Here is a 26257-nt window from a genome sequence, read left to right as displayed (position 1 = left end):
GACATGGGACAACTATTGACTCAGAAGTACTTACCACTAAGTCTGGACTGGGGTTGAGCCTTCGCACTGGTTGGTGTAGCTTTATTAATGTGCTTATTCAGAATAACAGGCAAATAATTGGTGAAGGTGGGACGCGGGTGGCGCTGTGGGTAAAACCTCAGTGCCTAGGACTTGCTGATTGTAAGGTCGGCGGTTTGAATCCCCGCGACGGGGTGAGCTCCCGTCGTTCGGTCCCAGCTCCTGCCCATCTAGCAGTTCGAAAGCACCCCTAAGTGCAAGTAGATAAATAGGTACCGCTCCGGCAGGAAGGTAAACGGCATTTCCATGTGCTGCGCTGGTGCTGGCTCGCCAGCTGCAGCTTCGTCACACTGGCCACGTGACCCAGAAGTGTCTTTGGACGGCGCCGGCTCCCGGCCTCTTAAGCAAGATGAGCGTGCAACCCTAGAGTCGGACACGACTGGCCCATACAGGCAGGGGTACCTTTACCTTTAATTGGTGAAGATCTTTTGAAAATAAAACCAAAAATGTAAAATGGGGGTCAAACGTAGTATAGATTAGGATGTCTGTGTTCAGAATCTGTATTAGGACTCTACCAAGTTGCCTGAGCAGAAGGCAAGTGAGTTTAGACTTGTAACTTACATTCTAAACTGTTTTTCTTTCTAAATATAAAATGTATTTTCAAAGCTCTTACAGGGTTTGGATTGAATTGAACTGCTTTTTACTCAGATGAATAGAAGACTGGTGCCTGGAATATGCTATACTACATTGCTTATTCAGATCATATAGAAAGCTGAATTTTTTCAGCCTAAATGTTAGCTATGTTGAAGACATTATTTAAGAGAATTTCTTAGTAAATAATTGATTTAAAAAAAAATCTTCCAAACAGAACTGAACAGCTGTCTAAGCTGAAAGAATCAGGATTTGACAAGCCTATTATTCTTCGTCATTATGGTGATATCAAGAAGGAAACCTTTCCCCAAAACATCAAAGGGCGGCCCAGTAAGAAAGTCTCTTCTGAGAGCCTGTATGAAAAACCACAGTTGCCAGTGATCAAACAAGCTGAGCCAGCCTTAAAAAAACTGCACTATGGATTGGTTGATGGATCATCCTTCATTTAATATCCTTTGAAAGTGTAACATGAAAGAGAATTCCATCTAGCAGGAATGGAAGGAAGCATTCCTACAACAAAGAAAAAGCATGGATTTAAAATTACTTAATTCACTTGGCAGGTAGGAAGCAAATTTCTTTAGGATTTCTGAGTAAACGTCTTTAAGGATTGAACTGTAAAAGGTTCTAGATCACTTTACAGGAGCAAGACGTTTGGAAAAACCTGTTTCCAAATAATGGTGTGTGATTTTATGCAGGTTCAGTCTGGAATCAAAAACGTGGTTTTTTTGGGTGGGGGGGGAACTTGCTTTAGAACCTTTTATCCAAACAGAAAAGAAGGAAAGTTGTGAGTCATGACCCAAGCATTTTTGTTCCTACACACTTGAATGTCAAATTTTTAGATTATTACGTGCTGCTGATTTGAGAAAACTCAGAAAGGATCCCTTAGCACTTGAACTTACTAAACCTCAAACTGTCTAAAGTTTTATATAGAAATAGGTCTTTGCATGTCTATATCTATCTAGCTATCTATCCATACATCTATCTGAGCAGACAAACACCTGCCCACAGTGGTGATGTGGAAAGTCATTCATGATAGCATCCACTTTAGCACAGATAGGTCACTGCTGCGTACCACAGTGGCTGCTTATAGTTTCGAAGTTTTGAGATGGAGACTTGGTAAATCCTCTGAATAAGCACCGAGCAAGTTTGAGCTGCAGTCAAATGTACAGTAGACAAGAAATAGAATGAGTAATTTACAGTTGCATCACAGAAGCCATTCATGCTTGTACATCCCAATACTGACTCCTCGGTGCAATTTTTAGTTCAGTTCTACATGTATTATGAGTGAGAGAAAGCAGGCACTAATAGCAGAGTTGTTTCAGTCATGGCTGCATGTCGTTTTTGCAGGCACCTTTTTAGCAATTCACTGGATGTATCTGGTGTTATGCGTCATACATACCCACCTCCCCATAGCTGTTTGGCAATCTTTATTTTAAAATTATTTTTATAGTATTTTAAAGGTTCTTCATTATACCATAAATAGTAATGGCTTGAATGAGGACACTAAACTGAAGCTGAGTCCTGGCAAGGGAGAGGTGCTTGTGGTTTGGTAGCTTCCAGATCTGGGAAACAGAAAGATGGTCTGTTCTGACTGTGGTTGGACTTCCCTAAAAGATCAGGTCCATTGCCTTGGTGGAGGGTGGGGGAAGTATGCCTGTAATTCACTTCCATGGAGTATCTTTTTCCAAGCGTGCTTGGTTTAGCTTTCCTGGACATGGCTAGCATGGCCATGATTATCCATATTCTTGTAATCTCCTGTTTGTACTATTGTAATTTGCACTACACAAGGCTGTCCTTGAAGATGCCTCGGAGATTGCAATTGGTGGGAAATGCAGCAGCCAGAGTTTAGATGGTGCTTTCAGCTTGGGACCTTTTTCATTGGTCCTCAGAGATCTGTATTGGCATTGTTGTTGGTCACTGAGCCGAATTCAATCTCTCTCTCTGGGCAGTTTGATAATCTGCTGCACAGCTAGATTTCTCCACCTTACCAGCAATAGTTAGTGCTAAGATGGCACCCGGTACATTTCTGAGCACAATTCAAAGTGTTGGTGCTGACCTTTAGAGCCCTAAACGGCCTTGGCCCTGTATATCTGAAGGAGCATCTCCTCCCTCCATGTTCAGCTGGACACTGAGATCTAGCTCTGAGCGTCTTCTGGTGGTTCTTTCACTGCGAAAAGTGAAGCTACAGGGAACCCGGTAGAGGGCCTTCTCCCATCAGATGTCAAGAAAATAAATAACTATACAACTTTTAGAAAACACATGAAAGCAGCCTGTATAGGGAAGCTTTTTAATGTGTAGTGTTTTATTATGTTTTTATATATATTGGAAGCCAGCCAGATGGACATGGTATAATTAATAATAATAATAATAATAATAATAATAATAATGTGCATTATAATTAGACACCTGGAAATGCCATATCCATCTCAGACAAACTCCTTGACTCTTTATTTACCTACCCCTCTGGACATGTTGCAGTCTGTCAGAGTTACTCTGATCTTCCTTGTGGTGGCTTGTACACCAACATATTTAATGACTGTCCCGACCGTGCGTTAGTTGGAACATTTACTCCTTCTGGACATGGCAGTGTTTGCTTCTCTAACAGGTAAGAAGAGACGTTCCAGAGGGCTTCCTAACTAACATCAAATGTTAACCGCAGCAGGCACTGAGAGACAGTCCTTTGGCGGTACCTGCTATACTGGATGTAGGACATAATTAAAAGGCTCCCACATTGTTTCAAGCATGACTCACTCCCTCGCAAACTAAAAGTGTGCTTCAAAAGCTTCCATTCACCCCACCCAGAACAGCACAGACATCTTAAGGTAGCAGCCGGCGCTGCTGTATCATATATGGTGCAGTGACAGCCACTGATCCATCAAGTTGGGCCTGATGACCTGCATTGGTTAGCTCAAAACACTTGACACAACAAGTGAAGGTGCTGTTCTGGTGCAGCACTTCTTATATCCTTTCTTAAGAATCTTGTTTAATTTACATGGTAGTTTAGAGCTCAAGGTAAGCCATGTACCAACTTGCTGTGTGGAATCAGAGCCTTGTAGAGTTCAGGTATCCTTCTCTCAACTTATGGTGAGTTACAAGCATTCCATACACACAATTTTTTTATATCAAATAGAATGGGAAGGGAGAGCAAAGTCTTTCACACCTAGTTTAACACGATCAGCCTAGACTGTGCTGCATGCCTCTGCTGATTTGTGGATCATAGCCTTAGCAGATGAAATTGTGGGGGTTTTGCCTTGGATAAAACCACAATGGGATATAATATATATGATATGTCATTGATTCCTGTAAAGTATGCCTAGAATAAGAACCAGTGTTAACATGCTCCAGGCACCTTCATGTTTTGCAGTTAAAAAGTAAGGGCTACGTTACAAAATAATTTTGTGACTTTCTTAAGTCTGGATTGTTCATTCACAGCCACTGTGCACACCTGTGTTGAATGCTATATGAATATATAGATGAAGCGATAAACATGCTAATTACTATGTTAATTAAAAGCACCAAGATCAAAGTAGACAGCTTGAGTTACTCATTATGTTTTACTAAATGGCACCGTGAAAAACTGGCTTTTGGTTTCTGCAGCCGCAGCATAGCAATGATATTTAATCAGGAAGGAGGCATGGTGACTAATAAAGATGGAGAAATACTACGCCAGTGGAAATGGCCTGGAGAAGGGAAGCTTGATGACCCAGTTATTATGCAGGTAATATTTACTATTTTTTTATTTAATTTTTTTTCTAATACAGCTTTCCTTCTGGGGGATGCTGTTATTTACAGTGTTGTAAATTCTTCAGCTAACAGAAGTAGCTAACTACCTAAGCTTGCTCACAGTAAAATTAATGAACAAAGTTTAATGAAGAAAATGATACTTTGAACTAATTTTCTTCTTCCCAAGATGAAGCAGCACAAACACTATGATGAAGATTGAGCTATCATGGTACAAAACAGGATCATATTCATATATCAAATCCATATTTTTATAAATTACATGTGCTTTTGTATGAATGAGTTATTATAATATGTTTATGTTTTTAAGTGTGTTGTAAGTTGCCCGGAGACATCTGTGTAACAAGTGACTTAAGAAGCCTAATAATTATAATAATAATAAATAAGCAGAAGAGAAGTGGGAAACTGCGTTACTTTAAAACTGAACTGCTTTGCTCCTGTCCCTTCCTTTCCCCCTAAGGCCACATGCTTAACCTAGCACTTCTTAAACTGTCAAGAGTAGAAAAGTCATGTTTGCACTCGACCTTTCCTTATTATGATGTAAAATTTGAAGTAGAGATTAAATTTCACCCCTTTATCCGGCAACCCAACCCTATCCAATCCTGGCAACTAGCTATGCTCTGTACTTTCCACAACCACCCCAGCAACCTACATCTGGCAAGAGGTACAGAAGCCTAATTATATCTTGCAATTATATGTGCCCAATTATATCTTGCAGACACTAGTTTTTTTAAAGGGGGTGTGGTAGAGAACATGCTCTGCATGTGAAAGGTCCCAAGTAGACTTGGGTGAGAACCCTGTCTGAACTCCTAGAGAGCCATTGCCAATCAGTGTTGACAGTAATGAAGTAGATGGACCAATGGTTTTGATGATGCTGTAGTTGACAGATTCCTGTATTCCCACAACAGCATTTCTGGGAAAGCACCATAGCTCATTTGTAGCACACCTGCTTTGCATGCAGAAGGCCCTAGCTTCAATCCCTGGCACCTTCAGGTATGCCTGGGAATTCTTCTATCTGAAACCCCAAAGCCAGTCAAAGCAGAATAGACAATTCTGAGCTAAATGGACCAAACTGCTTTGCGGGAGGAATGGAACATCAGGTGGGAAGGGAGGTGGGATGGAGTATCCTGGAGAGGGGCACAGCACACTGGAACACCATAAACAATAGCTCTCTGGTTAGTGACAGATTTCCCTTGTGGCTTCCTATCTTCATTTTGGCAAATTTCCTAGCCAAACAATACTGTGAAGTACACATCTCTTATGTCTTACCCTAGGTTAACAAGTGCATCACAGTGAAGGTTGCAGGACGCTTTGCTGTTGGATTGCTTTACAAGTGGCGACATGAAAGCGTGCGTTTGTCTTTGTCACCGGTACGAGGTGTGGCTGGTCCACAGTTAGAAAACCTGGTATGGTGCAATAGCTTATGATGCAAAAAAAACCACACAACATCATGTCAATCAGGCTGGAGCCTGCAGGGAGGTTGCAGGGAGATAATAGACCTCCGTGGTGGGTTGTGGGAGAATTTGGTTGCGAGAGGATTTGCAAGAAGTAAAATATTTGTTGCACAGTAGTTTCAAAAGGAATAACAGATAGAAGAGGGCCGTTTCCAGCTCTTGCACATACATACTGTTTCCCTGCAAATGGACTTTTCCATTCAGTTCAAAATCAGGATCAGCTTGACATTTAAATTCATGGGAATACTATTGGAAGCCCTACACAAATGTTAGAGTCATAGTGGATTGCGTGTATCCAATAGTGAGACAAATGAATATAGATAAGACACTACATTATTTCCTCCTACATCAGGGATGGGGACTCCCAATTCCCACCATCCCATAATATAACAAAGACACCACAGTCTCCAGTGACCTACAGTTTAAGGAAACCAACCATGAGTTATGTGCTGACAGCACCCCTGAAATCTCTCTCTGCTCGGAGATTGGGGTGCACATAGCAGTATTTTAAGCAGCTACTGCATCACAGCCAGGAGCCAAAGAGAAATATTGCTGTTTGGTTACAGGTAATCTCATACCAGTCACACAGAATTTAGCTTCTGCTATTTTCTGATGGGGTTATGTGCTTCATGGCTGGTAGCAATTCAACAGCAGATGCAGTTGCCAACAAAAGGTTCGCCTGTTTTGCTACTTGTCCTGTAGCTATGGGAAATTATAAGGCTCCTACAAGAAAAATGGGTAGAAACTCAATGGATTGCACATGATTAAAGCAAATTCTGTTGTTTGTTCTCTCTTGGTTTTCTAGAGCAAGATATTCACCGAAGTTAATCTACCATCTACATCAGTAAAAGGATTTTCTAAAACACATGGCAAAACAGAAGACGCAAAAAAATCTCTTAAAAAGGAAGTAAGCAGCTGTCAGAAACTCACTATTAAAATAAGTAAATGTAATTTTATTTTCACACTGTTATAGCTTACTTTTTTCTAACATTTCTTCTGCCTTTGCCCATCCACTAGGATACTGTAACAGCAGCGTATTTTGCTACAATTTATTTTCGTTATGCTGATTTAACACCAGCGTATTTTGCTACAATTTATTTTCGTTATGCTGATTTAACACCATAAAACTTGTGTGCAAAACGCCCCTTCAGCTAATGCAACTTTGATTCCTTATTTCACAATAACGTAGGAACATGTCTTGACAAACCCAATAGAAATGAAAGGCAGATGTACAATATTTGCAGCTGTTTACTGGAAGCTTGGGTGCCACAAAAAGATTCCACATATCTGCAAACACAGAAAGGAAGACTGAATAAATATAAATAAGAGGGCGGGGAGATAACCGAAGGGGAAAAGACAGACAAGACAGAAGAAGCAGGGGCCAAGGCAAAGGAAATAAGAGTTGAAGCTGGCCAACATTGTTGCCTACTGGTCTACCGGTCATGTCTATGGCTTTGTACATATTCCTCCCATTTGATGGGTTGTACTTTGATGAAGTGAAAGGAGAAGGGGAGGAGGCAGGGGTTTGTGGTGAAGGGACAAAGGGAAGGATGAAGCAGGCAGATTAGGAGATAACGTGTGGGGAAAGCAGAAGCTGAGGTGGGATCAATTGGAGGCAATAGAGTAGAACAAAAATATAGGCCAAGAGAAGTGGAACAAGGCAGCTGAGAATAAGGAAGAGAATACCTGCCACAGAAAGGATCACATGTTGCCTTTTCGTTATGTATTATTTATGTGACATCATATTTATACTCTGCCTTTCCTCCATGGAGATAAAGGCGGTGTACATAATTCTGCCCCTCACCATATTATCCTTGCAACACCTCTGTAAGGTAGGTTAGGATGAGAGAGAATGACTCCCAGCAAGCTTCATGGCTAAGTAGAGATTGAAACTCTGGTCTCCCAGGTCTGACACTCTAACCACTGTGGCACCCTGTTCAGTTTGAGGTGCCAGGTTCAGACTGCTTTGCTGGAACCTTTATTTAGTTTTATCTTCTGGGAATGTTTGTACCAGCCATTCTATTTTTATCTGGTCCCTTATTACTGCTACTGCTTTTTCTTTGTTGTGCTGCTCATAATTTGATCTGATTTCTGATAAAAAAAATTACCACAGGAGAGAATACCTAGAATTCCAGAAGAGGATTTAAGCCATGTCAAAGACTACAACCCTACCAGAGAATTAAAAGCGCTGAGATGTAAGATCAAGAATATCCTAGAAGACTGGATGGAATATTACCAGATAGCCTTAGGTCAGTCTTTAATTTAGTAGCCTAAGTATTGGAGGAGGATGCTAATACTTCTAAATTCAGAGGAATAAAATAAGTAATGACATGGTTTATATTTTTGGTGTCAGGTATTTAAATATATTTTAAAATTATAATCAGTATGTATAGACTAAACATTACAGTTCATCTGCATTTGTATCTGTTCATGTGATATTAACCTAACAGCTGCAGCTGCTTTGTAAAAAGGGAATATGAAATCACTTAATGAAATTATATATTGTTTTATCTTGTTTTTACATTTTTTATCTGAAAGGTACACTTTCCTATAACCAGTTTTCACATTTCATTAGTTTGTTTGCAGGGCATGCTTTGCGATCGGACTTTTGGTACTAATTATTTTCATTTATGTATACATGAAAATACATCACATAAAGTCATGTGTGATTGATAAAAAACCCCACATGATATATGTATACATGTGTGAACTAAGCCAGTATTCTGTGTGTGATTTCATTTCCCTTAGTTCCAGAGCCTATTGTATGACAGGAGAAATCAGAATATTTCCTGATCCTACATCTCCAGGGCACTCACCATATATAGCAGAAGAATACTTTGTGTTCTTAGCTTGGGTTTGAGCTGATCATTGGTCATGCTGCCTAGGGCTAATGGGAATTGGATCCAACAACATCTGGAACGCGAAAAGTTCACCATCACTAGACTGGAAGATAAGAACTGGTACAATTTCTCTATACCAAAGAGGTGAAGTGCTGGTGGAAGCCTGAGCCTAGGGGAAGCAGAGAAGCAGAGTGCAATGTGGTCTATGAACATTGACTTCCCTTTGGCCAACGTTTTATTGGAAGCAGACATCTTGCTTAATCAAAATGTGATGTTAATTTTCCTAGCTATTTTCAAAGTGTTTCCTCTTTGCAGTACAGAAACACTAAGCGTTATAAATAATATAAATTAGCATTTGGTTGCAATTATTTCTTAAGTGTATAAAAAGGTATTTATTCTCTTAACTTCTTAAAACAGTATTTCCTGGAAGTTGCATTGAATGGGAAGGACTCCACTTGAAGGGGACATTTTGCTTTGCACTTTCAGTTCTTGTGATGTTCAGTTGTGCTCACGCAGTTAACTAAATTCCAAATGAATCTAAGTCAGCTGTCTTATATGTGAGCTTAAGGCCTTTTTAAAGTTTGTTGCCTTGGTGGTGTATTGTTGCATTTCAGAAATCAGCTCACCACACACACGCAGAACCTCAGCCTTCCCTCGGATTGCTGGCAGACAGTGCAAAGCACAACATGGCGATGCCTTCCTTGGCTTCCATACAGCGCAGGGAAAAGAGAATGACAGGGAGACAGAGACCCTTACACCAGGCAACCATCCTCCTTTCCAGTCTGTTCCGTCTTGCGGCCCCACTCAAGGTGTGTCACCTGGTTCTTACAGGTAAAAGCACAAGAAGTCAAATGCCTACCAACTCCCTTTGCAATGGAGAGTAAATACTTCACCATTCTGTGAATATATGGAGGAATTTGATGTAGCACTATGAGGACCCTTCCTTCAGTGCAAGCATTTCATTTTGCCAGATGGAACAATTCCCCCCTCTCCTCTGCCTGCAAGCTGTTCTAGGAGTTCTCCTGACACGCACACCCCCAAGCCAATTTGGCGGGGTGCATGCAGGGACCAAGGAAAAGCCTCATTGTGGATAAATTTCCCAATTTGCTCAGAATATTACCTTTCTTTTATTAAAGTTAATTTTAAAACTTTGCGCTGGGTAAATGAAAATAAATTGAGAAAATATTCCAAAGGGACAGATGTAAAATGTTGCAATACTGTATTAATTCTTTTTTGTAGCAATGAGTTTGGTTTCCAAATCCTCTTAATTAAGATAGGTGCAAGCTAAATATTGGGTCATGAATCAACCACAGCACACATAAGCTCAACTGATAAATCACCAGAGAGGAGTGGGAACAACTTCCTTTATACTGGGATCTTATACTGCTCTGATTAAGTGCTTTAGGAATTCTAACGTGCTGAATATGCAGCGTGTACCTATAAACGATACTGCAGAGGTGCAGAATCTGTTGCATCCTGTATGCTGAATTTCAGCTTTCAGCATCTTTGAATATTGACCATGTTGGCTGGGGGTGATGGGACTTGGAATCCAACAACTTCTGGAGGGACAGAGGTCCCCCACATATGTTGCATAGTATGAAACAGCCATTAGAAATGGGTCTACATTGCATATCAGTGTAAATATCAGCATAGATACCTTGGAAATGCAGGAAAACTCTTAAGTGTGTTTATTTTCTCTTGCAGAGACCCTCATTTATTGAGCAGCATTTTCAGAACAAATAAACCACCCATGGCTCACCTTAATGTAAACAATGACACACTCCAAACCTCTCACAAAGCAAAGTAAGTAAAACTAAATACCATTTACTTTGTTCTTTTGAGTCTTACTAAGATTCTTTACTTTGGAGAAGTAAGGCAAATATGACAATTAGATCAATTTAGAATAGCTTTGCATTATGTATATTATATATTTATTATTCTATTTATTATGTTTATATCTTCCACTTTTCCTCCAAGGAGTTCAGGGGAGCATACATGGTTCTGTACCCTCCAAGAATAATTCATCTTTGTAAAATAGACTAGAATTGAGCTGCTCACAATCCAGTGGCCTTAATTTTACTACGTTTACTTGGATTGGATTTCTGAAGTTGCAATCTGCAACTAGGAATGTGAAGAAAGCAGTCCTTTTCCACTGCAGCAAGCAACCAACATTTCCTTACATTTGTAATGTTATCACTGTAACAATGGTAGGTTCAGTTCTGGTAGCCTTGGAAGCAAGTTGTTCTTGTTTTTCCAAAGAAATAAGCATTTGTGTCTTACACACTTCAGGACCTTACCACTATTTATTCAGCGTCTTATCCAAATTTTGTTTGAAGCTGTCTTCAGAACTTGTTCAGCCAGTTTATCCACACAAAGAGCATCTGCTAGAGTTTTCTTTATACTAGTTTGGCTAGTTCTTCTGCTGTGAAGGATCCGAAAGAGCATAAAGTGCTGTGGACACAGTTATACCTTTAGAAAACCATGGATTTCAGCTAAAGTCAGGACTCCAGGTTTATTTGTAGAATAATGCAAGGAGAAAAGAAGTGTGAGCAAGGTGATTGAGCGGGTGGTCACTGAACAACTCCAGGCACTCCTGGAGGATGTGGACCATTTAGGTCCCTTCCAGTTGGGATTTAGGCCTCATCATGGGACTGAAACTGCCTTGGTCACGCTGGTCGATGATCTCTGGTGGGCCATGGATTGAGGTGAAGAACAAAATACTGTAAGCCCCTTTGCAATGTTAATTAAATGAATAACTAAACAGAAGAGCTACGGTTCATGACAAAATGTTGGATAGCCCTCAAGGAAATAGCTGATCCCAAAAGGCACATTAAGAAGTTGTAGAGAAAAAGCATCATGATGATAAAAACCATTTCAGACAGAGAGATGATTTTGCAGCAGCCTTTTGAATTACCTGGGAAACAGAAAGACTTTGTTTGGTAGATCAAGTAAGTGTAAGCTGGTTAAAATGTTGTTACTTCAGTTCATTCACACTCCAACTTACGCTCCTTTTACCACTGCTTTCTCATGACAGTGAAAAGGCATGCACTGCATCACACAGTGCCTGCCCTGTAGTCCTTCGAAGAACGATGCTGGGAGATGAAGTGAGGATATGCAGATGCAGCAACCATCAGATTCCATATGTTTCAGACCTGGAATATGATCACATTATTAACAACCAGATGTCTTCCTCAGAGCAGATCACAGTGGTCTGTGTGACTACTTCATTGAGCGCGGCAGATTACGACCCCAGAACAGACAAGCACCTAGAACAGCTCTATGAGAGAAAGAACAAGAACAGGAGTATGCCATGTACACAGGTAGGGCTCTCGGGTGTTGTCTCAATCGCATCAGTGACCTGGTTCACCTGTTAACACTCAGCCAAGCTATGGCTAAGCATGAACACACAAGAATCGCTGGTGCCTCATTGTCCTGCTGGCATGCTAGCCAGAGCTAAACCGTGGGTGGCTTAGTGTTATGTCCAAACCTAGGTTTACGGTTTGTCTTGCTCCAAACAAACCATGAGCTGTAACCAATGTTTGTTCTTGGTTTGTTCCCCAGGCAAACCATGAGTCCAAGTTTGGATGTAAAGCTACGTGAAACCATGGTTTAGGTCCCGGTAGCATGGCATTAGCAGGCAATGGGGAAGGATATTTTCCTGTGAGTAGCCACATGCTTGCTTGTTCACACTTAGCCATGGTATAACTTAGTGTCGCATTTGAACTGGGCCGATGACTGATGTAAAAGCAAGAAGATTTTGAATAACATCTTGGTGTGAAAAAATTGCTTCGTTTTATATTTTTGACTTCTTACAAGTACAGAGAAATTGGGTAGTTGACACAGGAGTTTAATGCCACAAAATGTCCTTTTATATCATTTGTGGATGGGGTATAAGTCTAGGGTTGTCATATGACCTCTTTTTCCAGAACACGTCCTCTTTTTCTAAAATGAGTCGTTATAGCGATCCATAGTTAAAAGTAGAAGTAGGCAAATGTGTCCTCTTTTTTGCTCTTCAAAATATGACAGCCCTAAGATGGGTGAGCTTTTTCTGAACATGAATGCTGTTGCTGTTTCCCTATACACACTAGATCTAAATTAACAGTAGTGCCCCCCTTTTTTTGGTAAGGTGGGAGTACATCAGAGGGACATTCTGACAATTAGGCATGTCCATCACTAAGTTAAATGTATTTGGGCCACTTGCCAATGTGAGCAGTAAATAGCTGAATAATTCAATTCCTTTAATGCTGACTTGTTCAATGGGAACATTGTGCTCTGACATCTGGTAGAATAAGATTTATTATTGCTATTGTTGACCTAGTCTTATAATGATGCTGTCTTTGTTTTTGTAGGGTCGTCTGGACTCTTTTCGCCTGCTCAAATACGATATTGGGTCTGCAGATGAGTTTACAGGCCACTGTGGATCACTACTGGTGAAAAGGCATAATATTGCTCCTGGCATGTTTTTGGTAGGTTATAACCTTCCTGTCGCACATCTAGGTCATTTCAACTCATACCGAGCAAATGGCTTCCAGATCCTATGGCTGGAGTCTACTTCTTGTGTTCTTCGTTCAAGACAGTCTATTCCCCATTTCATAGCAAATGGCGATGTAGAACAAAGACAATGCTGACATCTTCCTCTTGTCCATTGGGATCAGTGTCATCACAATAATTGGAACATAAGGATGATTGGTTTCGTTCTGCAGAATAGTGAAAGATATGGCACTGACTGGAAAAAGACATAAAATTCCAGTTTCTCCCTCAAAGGGGTCTGGTAAGAACAACTGTTCATGTTTCTGATCTGAGAACTAAGGAAAATATCTCTATTCTCTCACTGTTTTAGATAGTTGGGTAAAGGGGGAGAGATGGAAGCACTATAGTGAATGGGCCTATAATGTGTTTGTGTCAGCAAATGATATAAACTCTAGAAAGGTGACTCCTCCACCTTATTTTCTGAATGTGGAGCCTAACAGAAGCAAGAACAAAATAGCTGGCATGATCCCTTCCCAATGCAAGGGACATGTTTAAAATACAGTGGTACCTTGGGTTACATACGCTTCAGGTTACATACGCTTCAGGTTACAGACTCCGCTAACCCAGAAATAGTACCTTGGGTTAAGAACTTTGCTTCAGGATGAGAACAGAAATAGTGTGGCGGCGGCGGCGGGAGACCCCATTAGCTAAAGTGGTGCTTCAGGTTAAGAACAGTTTCAGGTTAAGAATGGACCTCCAAAATGAACTAAGTACTTAACCCGAGGTACCACTGTACTCTGTTAAAATGAATGCAGGACAAATACTTCCCAGGACTGAGAGTAAGGTTTATTCTTACTGGGGCAACTGGACCTCTTCTCCATGACTCTCTCCCTGGTTACTAATGAGCACTTATTTCATTGGGCATTGTATGCCTATATCCAGTAAGTAGTGTATACCTGCTCTTCCAGAAGCAAATAAATAAATGAGCGCATTGGACTCACCTGAAGGGTATTTTTACATGCTAGCATCTTGGATTCCTGTCCAAGAAGCAAGTAAGCAAGCAAGCAAGCAAGCAAGGAAGCAAAATATCTCTTTGTAGTCACCTCTAAGCAACTGTAACTTCTAAGTTTGTCCAGCAGAGGGCCCCTGTCCACCTACATCTAGATTTACTAATCTATAAAACGAGATTTCCCTTCCATTTTAATCTGTTGCAGCTACTTCCTATTTGCAAATTACTTCAGTTTCTGAACCACTACTGTTGACTCCTCCTCAATTTCAACCCAGTGAGCAACAAGGTCTCATAAAATATATGGTTTTCCAGGGTTATCATGAATGTTTGTGCAAACTGGGGAGCACGAGTTAAAAAAAAGAAAAATTATGTGAAAACAATTGTCACAAGCTGCAGAGCCGAAGCTAAATTTATAAAATCCTAGCCTATCTGCTGGAGCTTGTTCCCAAGTAAGCATGCAAATAATTTTGTATAATGAATATAGCTTAGCCTTTACAAACTGACAAATACCAAGGTTAGCAAGTGTTATTTTTTATAATAATCTTCGATGGTTGTGAATAAAATGTGTCATGAAAGAGCAGAAATATAGTGTTATCTGTCTTCTGGTTTGTGCACAGTCTCTTCAAGTTTGGCTTACCTGAATCAATTACCTTAACTGACGAAAGGCCTATAAGAATGACCTTTTGCACTTGATTGCTTTTGCCCTATCAACTGTCAAAGTAGGCCAATTATTTCTCTTGGTGTTAGTTGAGAATATAGGAAGCTGCCTTTACCGAGTCAGACCACTGATGCACCAGGCTCAGTATTCTGACAGGAGCTCTCCAGGCTTCCAGACAGGGGTCTGTCCCAACCGAAGATACCAGGGACTGGCCCTTGGGCTTTTTGCCTGCAAAATATGCACTCTGCCACTGAGCTATGACCCTTCTTCTAGAATATTTGGCTGCCTCTTTTTATGCAGGTAAGGAAACATTCTCCCCAAACTCTGCTACATTAGGATAAAAGAAATCCTTGAAACTATCCCATAGAAGTGATCAACTCAAACATTATTCAAGGTACCTGTTTCAGTTTCCTCAACTTTTACATTTCGATTCAAACACTCTATAGAGGGCAACATCAAAAGTTTTCAGGACTCCTTTGTTTGAGAGGGTTTCCATAAATGCAGACCTGAATCTGCCCAGGCTGCCCCACAACTGACAATCCTGTGCATATCTACTCAGAAGCAAGCCCCAGCACCTGTACTCAGACAAATGGGTTACAAACCTGAAGCAGGTGGTGTCTCTTTCTACAAGCTGACTGAGAAACTTCCATAGCCTGGAGCATGAAACCTACAATTGGCTAAAAACAGCAAATCTTAATGAGCTGGATTACTGGCCTGCCTCTAAACAAAATGAACTACCCCAGGAGCAAGATGGCAAACGCCTAGCTGAAAACAGTTGAGCTAAAAAGGTTAACGATGTCTTGCAGGTGACAAACTAAACATTAGTTCATGCTACAATACAGAAGAATGCCAGTGATGGAGGCACCCTAGCCAAGGTTTAGAAGGTGCTGGGTCTCTCCAGTGCTGGGGAAAGCTGTGATATTGTACTTAGTTCTGGGCAGTCAGTTCAGCAGGTGAGCAGGATGACTCATGATGGTGTGATATGGCCTGCTAATGAATTTAAAATTGGTAATGTGGCTCCAGACAAAACCGCGTCCCATTCTCCTGTATGTCTCCTCAAAGGCAGCTTTTGCATTCTACTCACAGGCTGATGTTTTATGTATTTTTGACAGATGTACATTCGAGGAAAGCTGCTCTTTGCCAACTACATTTTCAATGGATACAGCAAATCAGTGAAAGATCTTCAAAAGCAGATTGCCCTGACAAGGAACAATTACAACAGGGGCTACTACTTACCCCCTGATTATAGACTGAGGTATTTTACTCTGTGTAGACATACCTGTGATACATAGCTTTAAATGTGGTTTGTTGCATCCCATCATAATAGATAATTTGGTAGATCATATTATGACACTTTCACAGAGTGGTGGAAGTTTGAAGTTGTTTCGGTTTCTTTCTGATGTTAGGATTCAAAGTTTTAATTAACAGGTTAAAAATCCACAGTAGTTGTTTAATTGGTGTGTGTGTGTGGAGCTAAAATACAGCACACCAATTAAATTTTAAAAGGGCACACGGTTTTAAAGGCTACTTTAGTTTTAATGTGCTATGTAATATTCTTGAGATCTTCCATGTGCTGTCAGGTGAGATGCTCCTAGTCAGGCAAGCTAACCCCCAAAATCATTGCCAAACAAATGGGTAAAACTTAGCCCTGCGTCTTAGCCCTGTATTGATTCAACTTTTTCTTAAACGACCTTGCACCCTGCTTACACGGTGTGGATGGCCATTGCCCGAAGCTCAGCTCCATCCATGTTCCCATCTAACCTTGTCTATGGGGCTAAACCAGCAAATTATTTGAAGAATTGTTGTGACAAAGCAACACAGCAGAGAGAGTGGATGAGGAGGGCAGTATAACTTTTAATGAGAGAAAGGAGAAATTCAGAAAGTTATATAAAAGTACAGTTTATATAAGTCAAGCATCAGAAGAATTAATAGAGAAGTTCAGAAACAGGAAATAATGTTTTATTACATAAAGTACTTATTCAAAAGTTACAATCTCCTATGTACATTCTTGTTAGTTTAGGAAACAGGTATGATTCCTTACACAGGAAAGAATGACAATCCAGCTGGTAGTGTTGCTCTTTCTCATGAAATACTTGCATTTGTCTGTATACACTTTGATAGAGTATCAAACAAATATTCAAAACAAAGGCAGCAGAAATCTGGAAAGGGCTTCTTTAGCAAACAAGCTTATCAGCATCAAATTAAGCTAATATAAATGATTAGAACTTGAAAAAACAGACCTTTAGTTCTAGGAAACTTACATCACATAATTAAGCACCTGTCAATCTCAGCACAATATAAATTCACTTCCTGAAAACTGTTCGCCTCAGTTGCAGCATCTCTTTTCTGCTTTCTGGCTGAAAAACCAAGTTCCCTCTCTGTATAAATGAATTCCATTCCAAAGCAGCAGCAGCAGTGAGGTAGAGATGGGACATCTCCTCATATATTGATGAGAAATCTCTCAGCTGCATGTACAGGCTTAACCTTAAGGTAAAGTCGCAGAGGGAATTGACTTTCCCATTGTGATCACAGGCTGCCACAGTGGCAAGAACAGAGTCTGAGACTATGTACAGACAACTTTTCAGAAACTTGATGGCATTTTAAAGCCGCCATTAATCTGCAGAAGTGTACACAGCCTGCAATACAGAGCTTAGGAGAAAAGCTACCAACTTGGCCTCTCCACCACACTAACCTGCGGCCCTCCAAATGTTGTTGGACTACAACTCCCATTATCGCCAATGGTCAGCAATATCTGGGGCCACACTTCAACTATCCCTGCAAAGGGTGACTGGGATTTATCCAGAATGAAGCCCTCCTTTATAGGCCTTTTTGTGTCCAGTATTCTCTTTCAGCCTCCTCAAGTGCTGCCTGCTTCCCTCTACTGATTAATCTCATATGGTCTCTGGCTAACAACTTTTTCATTTGGTGTGACAAGAAGCTCTCTCTGCAGAGGTTGTGTTGGACTGCTGCAGAGTCATTAAGATCTTATCCGAATCATTAAGAGTTTCCCACAGAGCTACTGCATGAGGAAAAATAATACATACTGTGCCTTACTTCAGTCAGCAGGTATAAAGACGGGACCGACCCACATTCATTAGTGAAGTGCCTGAACAGTGAGCCAGCACTGTGCATTGCATAACTAGCCATTGCCAATATCATTTAGCAAGAAATTCATCTTCAGTAGAAAGTCAGGTTATAAACAACCATTTATATAAATAGACAAAAACTGCAGTGCTGATGAAGCAGATATTTGCCCCTCTCACCTTCTATTTTACTGCAAACTGGACAACTATGTATTTGCACGATGAAGAGTAGAGTTTTTTTAAAACACAGACAATGAGTTTTGGATTCTAGAGAAGAATGAACAAATCTAAGTATGAACCATGATATGTCAAGAAATGGTTGTTTAAGAGGAGTAAAAGACACCAAAGATATGGAACAACATTCAAGAGAAAGTGAAAACCTTTGGACTGCTTATCTTAAAATACCCTTTCTGGGCTACACAGCCACACTGAATATTGCAAATGATTCAGTGAAAGTGTGAATTTAATTCAACTAATTTGGTATCAGAAACAAAGGGCAAGATTCACCTACCACATCCTATCCCCCTGCATGTCCCCCTCATAACTGGCTCTGGGGTGAGGTGGGAGTACCCTCAAAACAGCACATGGGGGAGGGGCTATTGTTCCATCTGGAAAACTGCAATGCTTGCACAGATGGAATATTTGTAATAGAATGTTTAATTTCACTCAATGTTCTAATACTTATTTTGGTTATAGTAACCTTTAAAGCAAAACGTAAGCACTTATAAAGTGGTTTGCACTAGTTTAAAAGTAAAACAAAATGTCAGCTCCACATGTGGTTTGCCCCCCATCCCAGCCCCAATCCATAATTCAAGTATAATCACATGTCAGGAGCCAGAGTCAGGCAATAAAAACAACAATGTTAGGACGTTAACTCTTTATTCAAATAAACCAAAACAGCATCTCTTCCCAGTAGATCTTGCCCCCATTGAGGCAGTTGCAAGGACTGAAGGTCCCTGCCTTCCCACCGCTCTCTAAAGCTCCTCCTTGCCAGGATCTTTCCCAAACAGTTACAAACTGCGTCTGCATAAAACCAATCTCTGCTCTGCTCTTTTCATTTCTCTGAGTTTTCTAGGAGACCAGGGAGAGGGGGGGAGGAGCTGGTCACAGCAGGATGGGGAGACCCCCTAGGTTCTTCAGCAGCCTGTCTCAACTCTGCCTCTTGGCCAACCTCCTCTCCAGCCTCAGAGTCTGAACTGCTCTCTGCCAAAGCCTCTTCCTGATCACCCTGTTACCTCTTCGGCATCTGACACCTCCTCCTCCTCCCAGTCTGCTTCCTCTTCTCCCTCTTACCACTCATTGTCATCCCACCACCAGTCCCCTGGCTCGGAGTCTTCTTCCCCTGGGGGTTTCCTTGGGAATTACCTAGCTGGTGCCTCCCACCACTCCTCTGCATCCAGCCAGACCGTGACATCACACAAGCCTCCTCTTCAGTGCTGTTGTAAAGATTTCTGAGATAGCTAAGTGCTCAGAGCACTTCACTTACATTAAGTATTTTGAACATCTTTTTTATTTCCATTAATTCAACGTATGTCTGTTGGTGAACAAGACTAAAATATGAGAGAAGCTAAAAGGGTCAGCAAAATAAATTAATGCCCAGGGCCCAAAAGCAAACCTATACACACACACACGGTAATTGAATTCAGGACTGCTGTTAAAGGGGAAACCAGAAATTACTAGGAAGACCTTAGTGAACTGAGCAACGTGCACATACGGGATTGCACTGTTAACTCAGAAATAAGTCCTACACTCTGGGGGGTGACACCTAGGTAAAAGTGTGTAAGATTTCAGTGTGAAGGATCTAAAATGTATGCTTAAAAAACCTTGAAAGAACTGTGAGAGTCCTTAACGAGAACAGAGAGGGAGACATGTTACCTGTTAGGAATTCAAATTAAAAATAGGTGATCTGATGTACTCACCTATGGGTTTAACTTATACAACTAGATTTTTTTTATTATATGACTAGGTTTTAAATGAAGAATGAGTAAGCAATGGAAGCTTTGGACTAAGCTTGTGATTGAGTCTAGGGGAAAAAAATTAAAGTCCACTGTGTTCTGATAACCTAAAATACATAGTAATCAAAGTATACTGAAGTGTACCCTGATTTCTGTTATAACTGCAGTACTTTAATTTGCTTTTTGTATTCCAGTTCTCTTGAAAACAGCCTGCAGAGTTACCCTGAACATACTCAAGCAAGGATTTCACACAATATTTCTAGTTGTATTTGCTATGCCACTGACAGGTATGGAAAAATAATTATTTTGTCTTAAATTCCACATGCTCAGATTAGTAAATTATTGGTTTCAGTTCATGTCCACCATGAGCACCTTGGGGTTTGGATATTTTGTCTTTTTGAGGTAACACAAATCACAGGAATTATGGAAGAGTTCAAGCTAATGATTTGCAAAGGAATGTCTTACATGAGAATCTTAAATAATGGCCAATATCTTTTTATAAGAATGTTGCTTTGCCCCCACTAGAAAGAAAATCTTAAACCAAGGATAGAGTTCATAGTGTTTCAAGTGTTTGGGGCCTTCAGGGCCATTTCTTTAAAGTATTTCTTTAAAGTTCTCAGAAAATTCCAGTGTGCATACACATGCCCATCTGGGTCACAGACTATGTTTGAACTCTTATATAGATTGCTGTTGAGTATTTACACATTTTGCTTGGTACTTTATTTTGAAATATTCCAGGAGAGCAAGTACCCATGATTTTGTGCTATTCAGCTTATACAAAGGAGCCACCTGCACTCAGGAACAACTCAACGAATGAAGCCAGATCCAAACTCAAATTATTATTTTCCCCTGCAAACTCACCATGAGCTGCAGAGGATCATTGTACAGGAGAAGAAGAAAAAGCCCAAGTATGGACATGAAGTAGGAGAAGAAGAACCTTGGGAAAAGATATGTGAGATGGATGTTGTTTTTTGCTTTTTTCTTAAAGTCTGAAATGAAAAATGGGACTTTTGGGAGGAAACTGAATATATTTCTGTCTTTTGGGGTGATGACTGGAAAAAAAATTAAAAAAAATAATTACGTTAAAATGTTATAGTAAATTCAGGATGCTGTAACTTTTCTAGTCCCCAGACTAGAAAGAAATCATATTTATGATAACAGAATTGTTACATTTATTTGACTCCACTACTGAACAAAGCAATGCACTTTCGTCCGGAGTGTTGCGCTGGTGGAAGCCAGCAGAAGTCATGCTAGCACAATACGGCTTCCTCCACTCTCATCCCGTGTACCCCAATAGTTCTGGAGGATCAGGAGACTCCCTCTGGAGCAGGGCATTAGGGGGAGGAGAGGGTAGATTGTTCCATGAGGCAAGCAGAACTGCTTGCACTAACAAAGTGACCGTAATACCATGATGTTGAATTCCTTGCTTTATACTTGATGTTGCAAACATACTTGTAAAACTTGCAGAACATAGAGCATTCTTAGGGTTTTGATCCAATCTGGGACTCTGCCAACCATATTGCTGCTACAACGTAATAGCAAGGCATACCCTCCATCATTTCACATTGTTCTGTGAACCGACCCGAGACCTCCAGGGTATAGGGCGCTATATAAATTCAATAAATAATAATAATACAGTTATTGTGGCTTTATTCCTTGTGTGGAAGTCAACAGCTGCCGCCACCACCTTCCACAGTAGGGAAAATCAGCTGAAGCAGTTACTCTAATGGTGGTGGAAGTGCTGAAGTGAAATACATGAAAACACTTGTAGATCAGACGGAACATGAAACCAATAGAAAAAGAATCTGAGTTACCTTTGGATGGAGCATTTTCAGAGAATATGACCCAATGGAAAACAAAGTAGAAACTAAAATCAAAGGACACCAAGTCTCAGTTAGTCTCTGCTGCAGAAGTAAAGTTGTTTTTATCTACACAAGGTAACAGATGGAAAGAAACGGGAGAAGACCAGATCAGAATCTGTTTAATTTCCCTTATCTGCAAAGGGGGGGGGGGTCACATGTGACAACTTAGGAGTGTTTGCACGGAAAAATCACTGCAAAAACATGAAACAGTCAAATTATTCTCCATAGTCCAGAAGTTAAAATATAGAAGATTGTGCTGGGTTTTTGTTTTGCTTTGTAACCCTTTGCTAATAACTTATTATTATTTTAGGTTAGCATCCCAGGATACACAAGCTATGGCTTTCATTAAACAAAACAGTCCACATCTTAGGCTGTGGCCCTGATGAACCAACAGCTCGACAAATATGCAGGTCATTACGTGATCTAATGCAGAAAGGAGAGGACACAAAGTGGGCAGAAAAACCCACATGGAGTTAGGTTCTTGTTAAAGAACCATTTCAAGTAGTTGCATAATTAATGTCAACATTATAATAAGCAATAAGGAAATGACAATTAGACCATTTGCTTTTTCATTTTTGGAAAAAATGCCTAATAATATAAATAAATAAAGATAAAATATTAAAAGAAATGCCAGTCATTCGTGGTACCTGTAAGAACCATACTATACACTTGGAGTCTAGTTGATATTTGCACATGGATATATTTCAAAAGACTAGTAAAGTCCAACAGAAGTCATGATTTTTAATGGTTATCTTCTCTTCAACATCCAGTGTTATCAATGCTGAATCTTTGCATGTGCTGCTGTTGTTAATCCCACTAGCCTTCCATTGTGTCCAAATAGGCAAGGCAAATTTTAGGTGGGCTCTATGATTCTTCATTTTTGCAGTCATTTACTTCACCTTTGTGTTTTTCAAAAAAGTCTTCCTTCTCTTGTATCTCCTCCTCCTCCTCTTCATCGCCAAATGTTTGCTCTTGCATGGTTGTAAATGTCAGTGACCTGGCAGCAACCTGTGCTGCGAGTCCTGATGTGAAATTCAAATCTGCTGATATATGAAGCTCAGCCAGTCTTTGTTTGATGGAGGACTGTAACGCATCTCTCTCAGGTGGCTGTGACACATCAGCTCTGTCCACACCAGCTGACTCAGATTCTTCACCTTCTCCATTGCATTGGTAACACGTTCTTTTTTCAACTTCTGGTGAGTCACCATTTGCAGCAATGTCGTTTTTGTTCTTACCAGATTCATCAGAGAGGTACTCTACCCTATCTTTCTCACCATCAGTAGCTTGTGTTTTGAAGTCAGAGACTGCTTCTTCCAAGCTGTCATCTCTGCTGCACACCTGCTTGCCTGATTCTGAATTCTTCGGCAATCCCAAAACATTTATGGGTTCCTCTTGCTCTGTACCAGGCAAGGGTTTCATTGCAGCTTGAAAGAGGGGAAATATGGAATGAGTATTCAAAATAACTTCACTGTAAGTTTTAAAGGATGTACTGCTCTCAGTGAAAAAATATGAATTTCATTTACTACAGAGGATGCTGAACACATAAGGTAACAGGTATATATGCCCTCTCAAACATTAAGAGGGATAGAATAACTATAAAACAAAATGGAAAATTAAAAAAAAAATCTAGTAATTTCACCACCCATACACTGGAGCTGTTACATTGCTTCCCACTGGTTGCTACTGAATAAATGCAAAACATGCTCTGCCCATGTTTGCTTCTGGATGCCTTCAGAGGGGAATGTGGCCCTCACACCGATAAATTCCCTACCTCTGATCTAGAAGGAAAATCTGTAAGGATCCTTCAAGAGAACAAATTATGAATACCCTTGACAATTCTGTGAGTCTAGAGAAACTCTCACCCAGTGCATCAAGCCTATCCTTGGATGGCCCCACAAGATCTTGAGAAACAGCATCCCAGAGCCCACACACTGAATGGGCCTTGCTCAAGTCAGAGAGCTTAGAGGCTCTTTCCAAACCAAGAAAACCTAATGCAAATAGAGCTTTAAGGTCTCTGCCTTGCATGCATTTGTGCAATTTCAATGAGTAGCCTTCAACCACACAAGGTTGAAATAGCTCAGGTTAAATACGTATAAGTTGTGGTTGTAATGTATAGTACTTTAGGACCTTGGGAGCTGTAAGGTATTACAGTCATACCTCGGGTTACAGCCGCTTCAGGTTGCGTTTTTTCGGGTTGCGGACTGCCGAAACCCGGAAGTACCAGAATGGGTTACTTCCGGGTTTCAGCAGTCACGCATGCGCAGAAGCACTGAATCACGCTTTGCACATGCGCAGACGCAGGTTGCGAACGTGCATCCCGCACAGATCATGTTTGCAACCCGAGCATCCACTGTACTCCTGATCATCAAAAGCTAAACCAATTCAGAAAAGAGAGTTGCATACAGATTTCCTTAAATTAACAACAAAAGTAACACTTACCATGATCACTAAACAGGAGTTGCTTCCACTTTTGTCTTTCTGCCTCTGAAGCTTTAAATCCCAGCACAGATTTTAATTCCTGCAGCACTCTCTTGGATTCCTCTCTTTCACGTTTTTGCCTCTCTCTGTCTTCCAGGGAAAAGTAATAAAAGTCATCTCTTTTATACTCGCTGTCTATATCTGCATCATCAACATATGCTTCAAGTTCCTGAGGAAAAAGTTAACAAACATCTTGTTGCATCTAAAAATTACTCAAATACTGCAAGACAGTGATGGTTCCTAACCATTTATTTAAACTACAAGATTTGGATCCCAAGTATGGTTTATAGGCCAAGGGGAATTCTGAAATAACTCTACCAATATTTAAAAGAATGTTAATCAAGGTCAGTTATGGTATTTCAGGTTTATATAGTTCAGACGCACAAAGGCTGTCAACAGATTCTCTAAGGTGGCTGAAATGTTTAGTTGACAATAGCGACCCACTTTCTTAAACACTTTGTATATTTAAAATGATGCTTTACCACTAGTATCATAGCCTTACATCCAAGGTGTCACATGTTAAGAAAATGTCAAGGTTGGATAAATCAGTGGCCTGCCATTAGTTATTGGACTACAGCTCCCATCATTCCTGTTCACTGGTCATGCTGATACAGGTTGATGCGAAGGCTATAGGTTTTCATTCCTGCTATAAACCTAGCACTAGACTCTTATCCTATATAACAGCAGCAGAAATTTTCTTTGCCAGCACAAACATTGCAGCAAATAAAGATAGCAAGTGACAAGATGCAACTGACAACCATTTTCATCATGTTCAAGCTTCCACTCTATGAGAAGCAAATTTTTGGTACATTTTAAATGTATATTTTTATTAGGTTTTTCCAGAAAAAATCCTCTGCTTATGTATTTACTTAATCTGTTGAATAAAGTAACCTGATACAACTGCAGAACACTATTATACTTCCCTCAATCATCAAATAAACATACACATATTGACACATTTTGTGAATTTTGCAGACTATAATATTTGTACCTGTTCTTCAGGGATTGGGTCTTTATCCTCTATATGCACAGATGGTTGCAGCAAAGGTACCATGGTGCAATGCTTGTTCTCACATGATGGTTCAGGATTGCCTGGAGTTAGTAGAGAAGCAGCAGAGAAAATAGGAGTCAGCAGAATTAGGTTTTTGTTTTTTTGAATGTCATCCCATTGGACTCTTGTCAGCCAATTTCCCCTTCCCTACCTAAATCTGCCCCAAAGGACTAGAAGAATCCATTAGCAGGTAGACACTGTCCTAAGTTTTAATTACTTTTTATTTTAAAAATAAACATAATAAACAACAGCTTAAGGACATCAGTTGATATTTTTAGGAGTCATGAATCACAGCTGAAAGTACACAGTGGATCCCATGAATTTATGGCAAGCTCAGATCTACTGCTATGAACAATCAAGATAGTATCTCCTTCCAGATTTACGCCCAAAGTCTGAGTTCATGTAGCCCTTCACTTATGTAAATCAGAAAGGGATGTGCAATGCACATTACCTTTTTGATGCATTTTAAAAACATACTTACAAACCCAGGCATTTTGCTATTGCAATACTGGAGTTACTATTTACCACATATATGACTGCCTCCTGAAGATTTTATTTTACTGTGGCTAGAATTTCTCAATGCTATTGCGAAGACAATTTACCTTTTTTCTCTGGATTTCTTCGAACCATTTTTTCCACCTGAGAAATGGCCTCTTCCCAGCAGCTGTTGCTTGCTTGCATGTGAGGTTGAACAAGTCTTAGTTTTGTTTCTACAACTTGGTAGGCCTCCAAAGTTAGTTCTTGGCTTTCCTTGGAGCTAATAAACTTCTCAAGTTCATCCTCAAGAATTATTACTCTGGACAAAAAACAACAACAAACCATTTAATTAGTACACAAATCAAATATTTTATGGACCTGCTGTGGGCAGTGAGTTGATGTGACTGCAGTTATAAGTCTCCAGATTTTATATCCTCCTTTTTTTTCTTACAGTCTATCAGTTTTACCTATGTGGGCAGAGCCCATATGTATGATATCAAGGTACCAGAA

General features: G+C 40.3%; 2 protein-coding genes across 12 annotated transcripts in view; one reads left to right on the top strand and one right to left on the bottom strand.

Moving 5' to 3' along the window:
• The window catches only part of LOC310743279 (uncharacterized protein), a 31379-nt gene extending 10400 nt beyond the window's left edge, over window positions 1–20979 (top strand). For 3 of the 6 annotated variants that reach the window (XM_083573414.1, XM_083573416.1, XM_083573415.1), the window contains 13 exons: window positions 887–1117; window positions 3125–3274; window positions 4267–4387; window positions 5685–5816; window positions 6670–6771; window positions 7978–8113; window positions 9319–9535; window positions 10409–10507; window positions 11739–12024; window positions 13054–13170; window positions 15954–16096; window positions 20074–20166; window positions 20618–20979. In XM_083573414.1, coding sequence (XP_083429540.1) covers window positions 887–1117; window positions 3125–3274; window positions 4267–4387; window positions 5685–5816; window positions 6670–6771; window positions 7978–8113; window positions 9319–9535; window positions 10409–10507; window positions 11739–12024; window positions 13054–13170; window positions 15954–16096; window positions 20074–20166; window positions 20618–20696 — 1906 coding nt within the window. In that variant the 3' untranslated portion in view covers window positions 20697–20979. The remainder of the gene's footprint in view (window positions 1–886; window positions 1118–3124; window positions 3275–4266; window positions 4388–5684; window positions 5817–6669; window positions 6772–7977; window positions 8114–9318; window positions 9536–10408; window positions 10508–11738; window positions 12025–13053; window positions 13171–15953; window positions 16097–20073; window positions 20167–20617) is intronic. The other 3 variants (XM_083573418.1, XM_083573419.1, XM_083573417.1) reach the window with 2 other exon arrangements.
• VEZT (vezatin, adherens junctions transmembrane protein) overlaps window positions 16676–26257 on the bottom strand; it is a 34387-nt gene continuing 24805 nt past the window's right edge. For 4 of the 6 annotated variants that reach the window (XM_083573428.1, XM_083573429.1, XM_083573431.1 and 1 more), the window contains exons 9-12: window positions 25873–26066; window positions 25211–25311; window positions 24181–24388; window positions 16676–23165 (exon numbers count right to left, since the gene is read on the bottom strand). In XM_083573428.1, the coding sequence (XP_083429554.1) occupies window positions 22606–23165; window positions 24181–24388; window positions 25211–25311; window positions 25873–26066 (1063 nt within the window). In that variant the 3' untranslated portion in view covers window positions 16676–22605. The remainder of the gene's footprint in view (window positions 23166–24180; window positions 24389–25210; window positions 25312–25872; window positions 26067–26257) is intronic. The other 2 variants (XR_014538922.1, XR_014538923.1) reach the window with 2 other exon arrangements.

Source organism: Podarcis filfolensis, assembly GCF_964270895.1.
Source record: "Podarcis filfolensis genome assembly, chromosome: 10".
Taxonomy (NCBI): domain Eukaryota; kingdom Metazoa; phylum Chordata; class Lepidosauria; order Squamata; family Lacertidae; genus Podarcis; species Podarcis filfolensis.
Note: the sequence above shows the minus strand (reverse complement) of the source record. Positions and strands in the feature narration are given on the sequence as shown.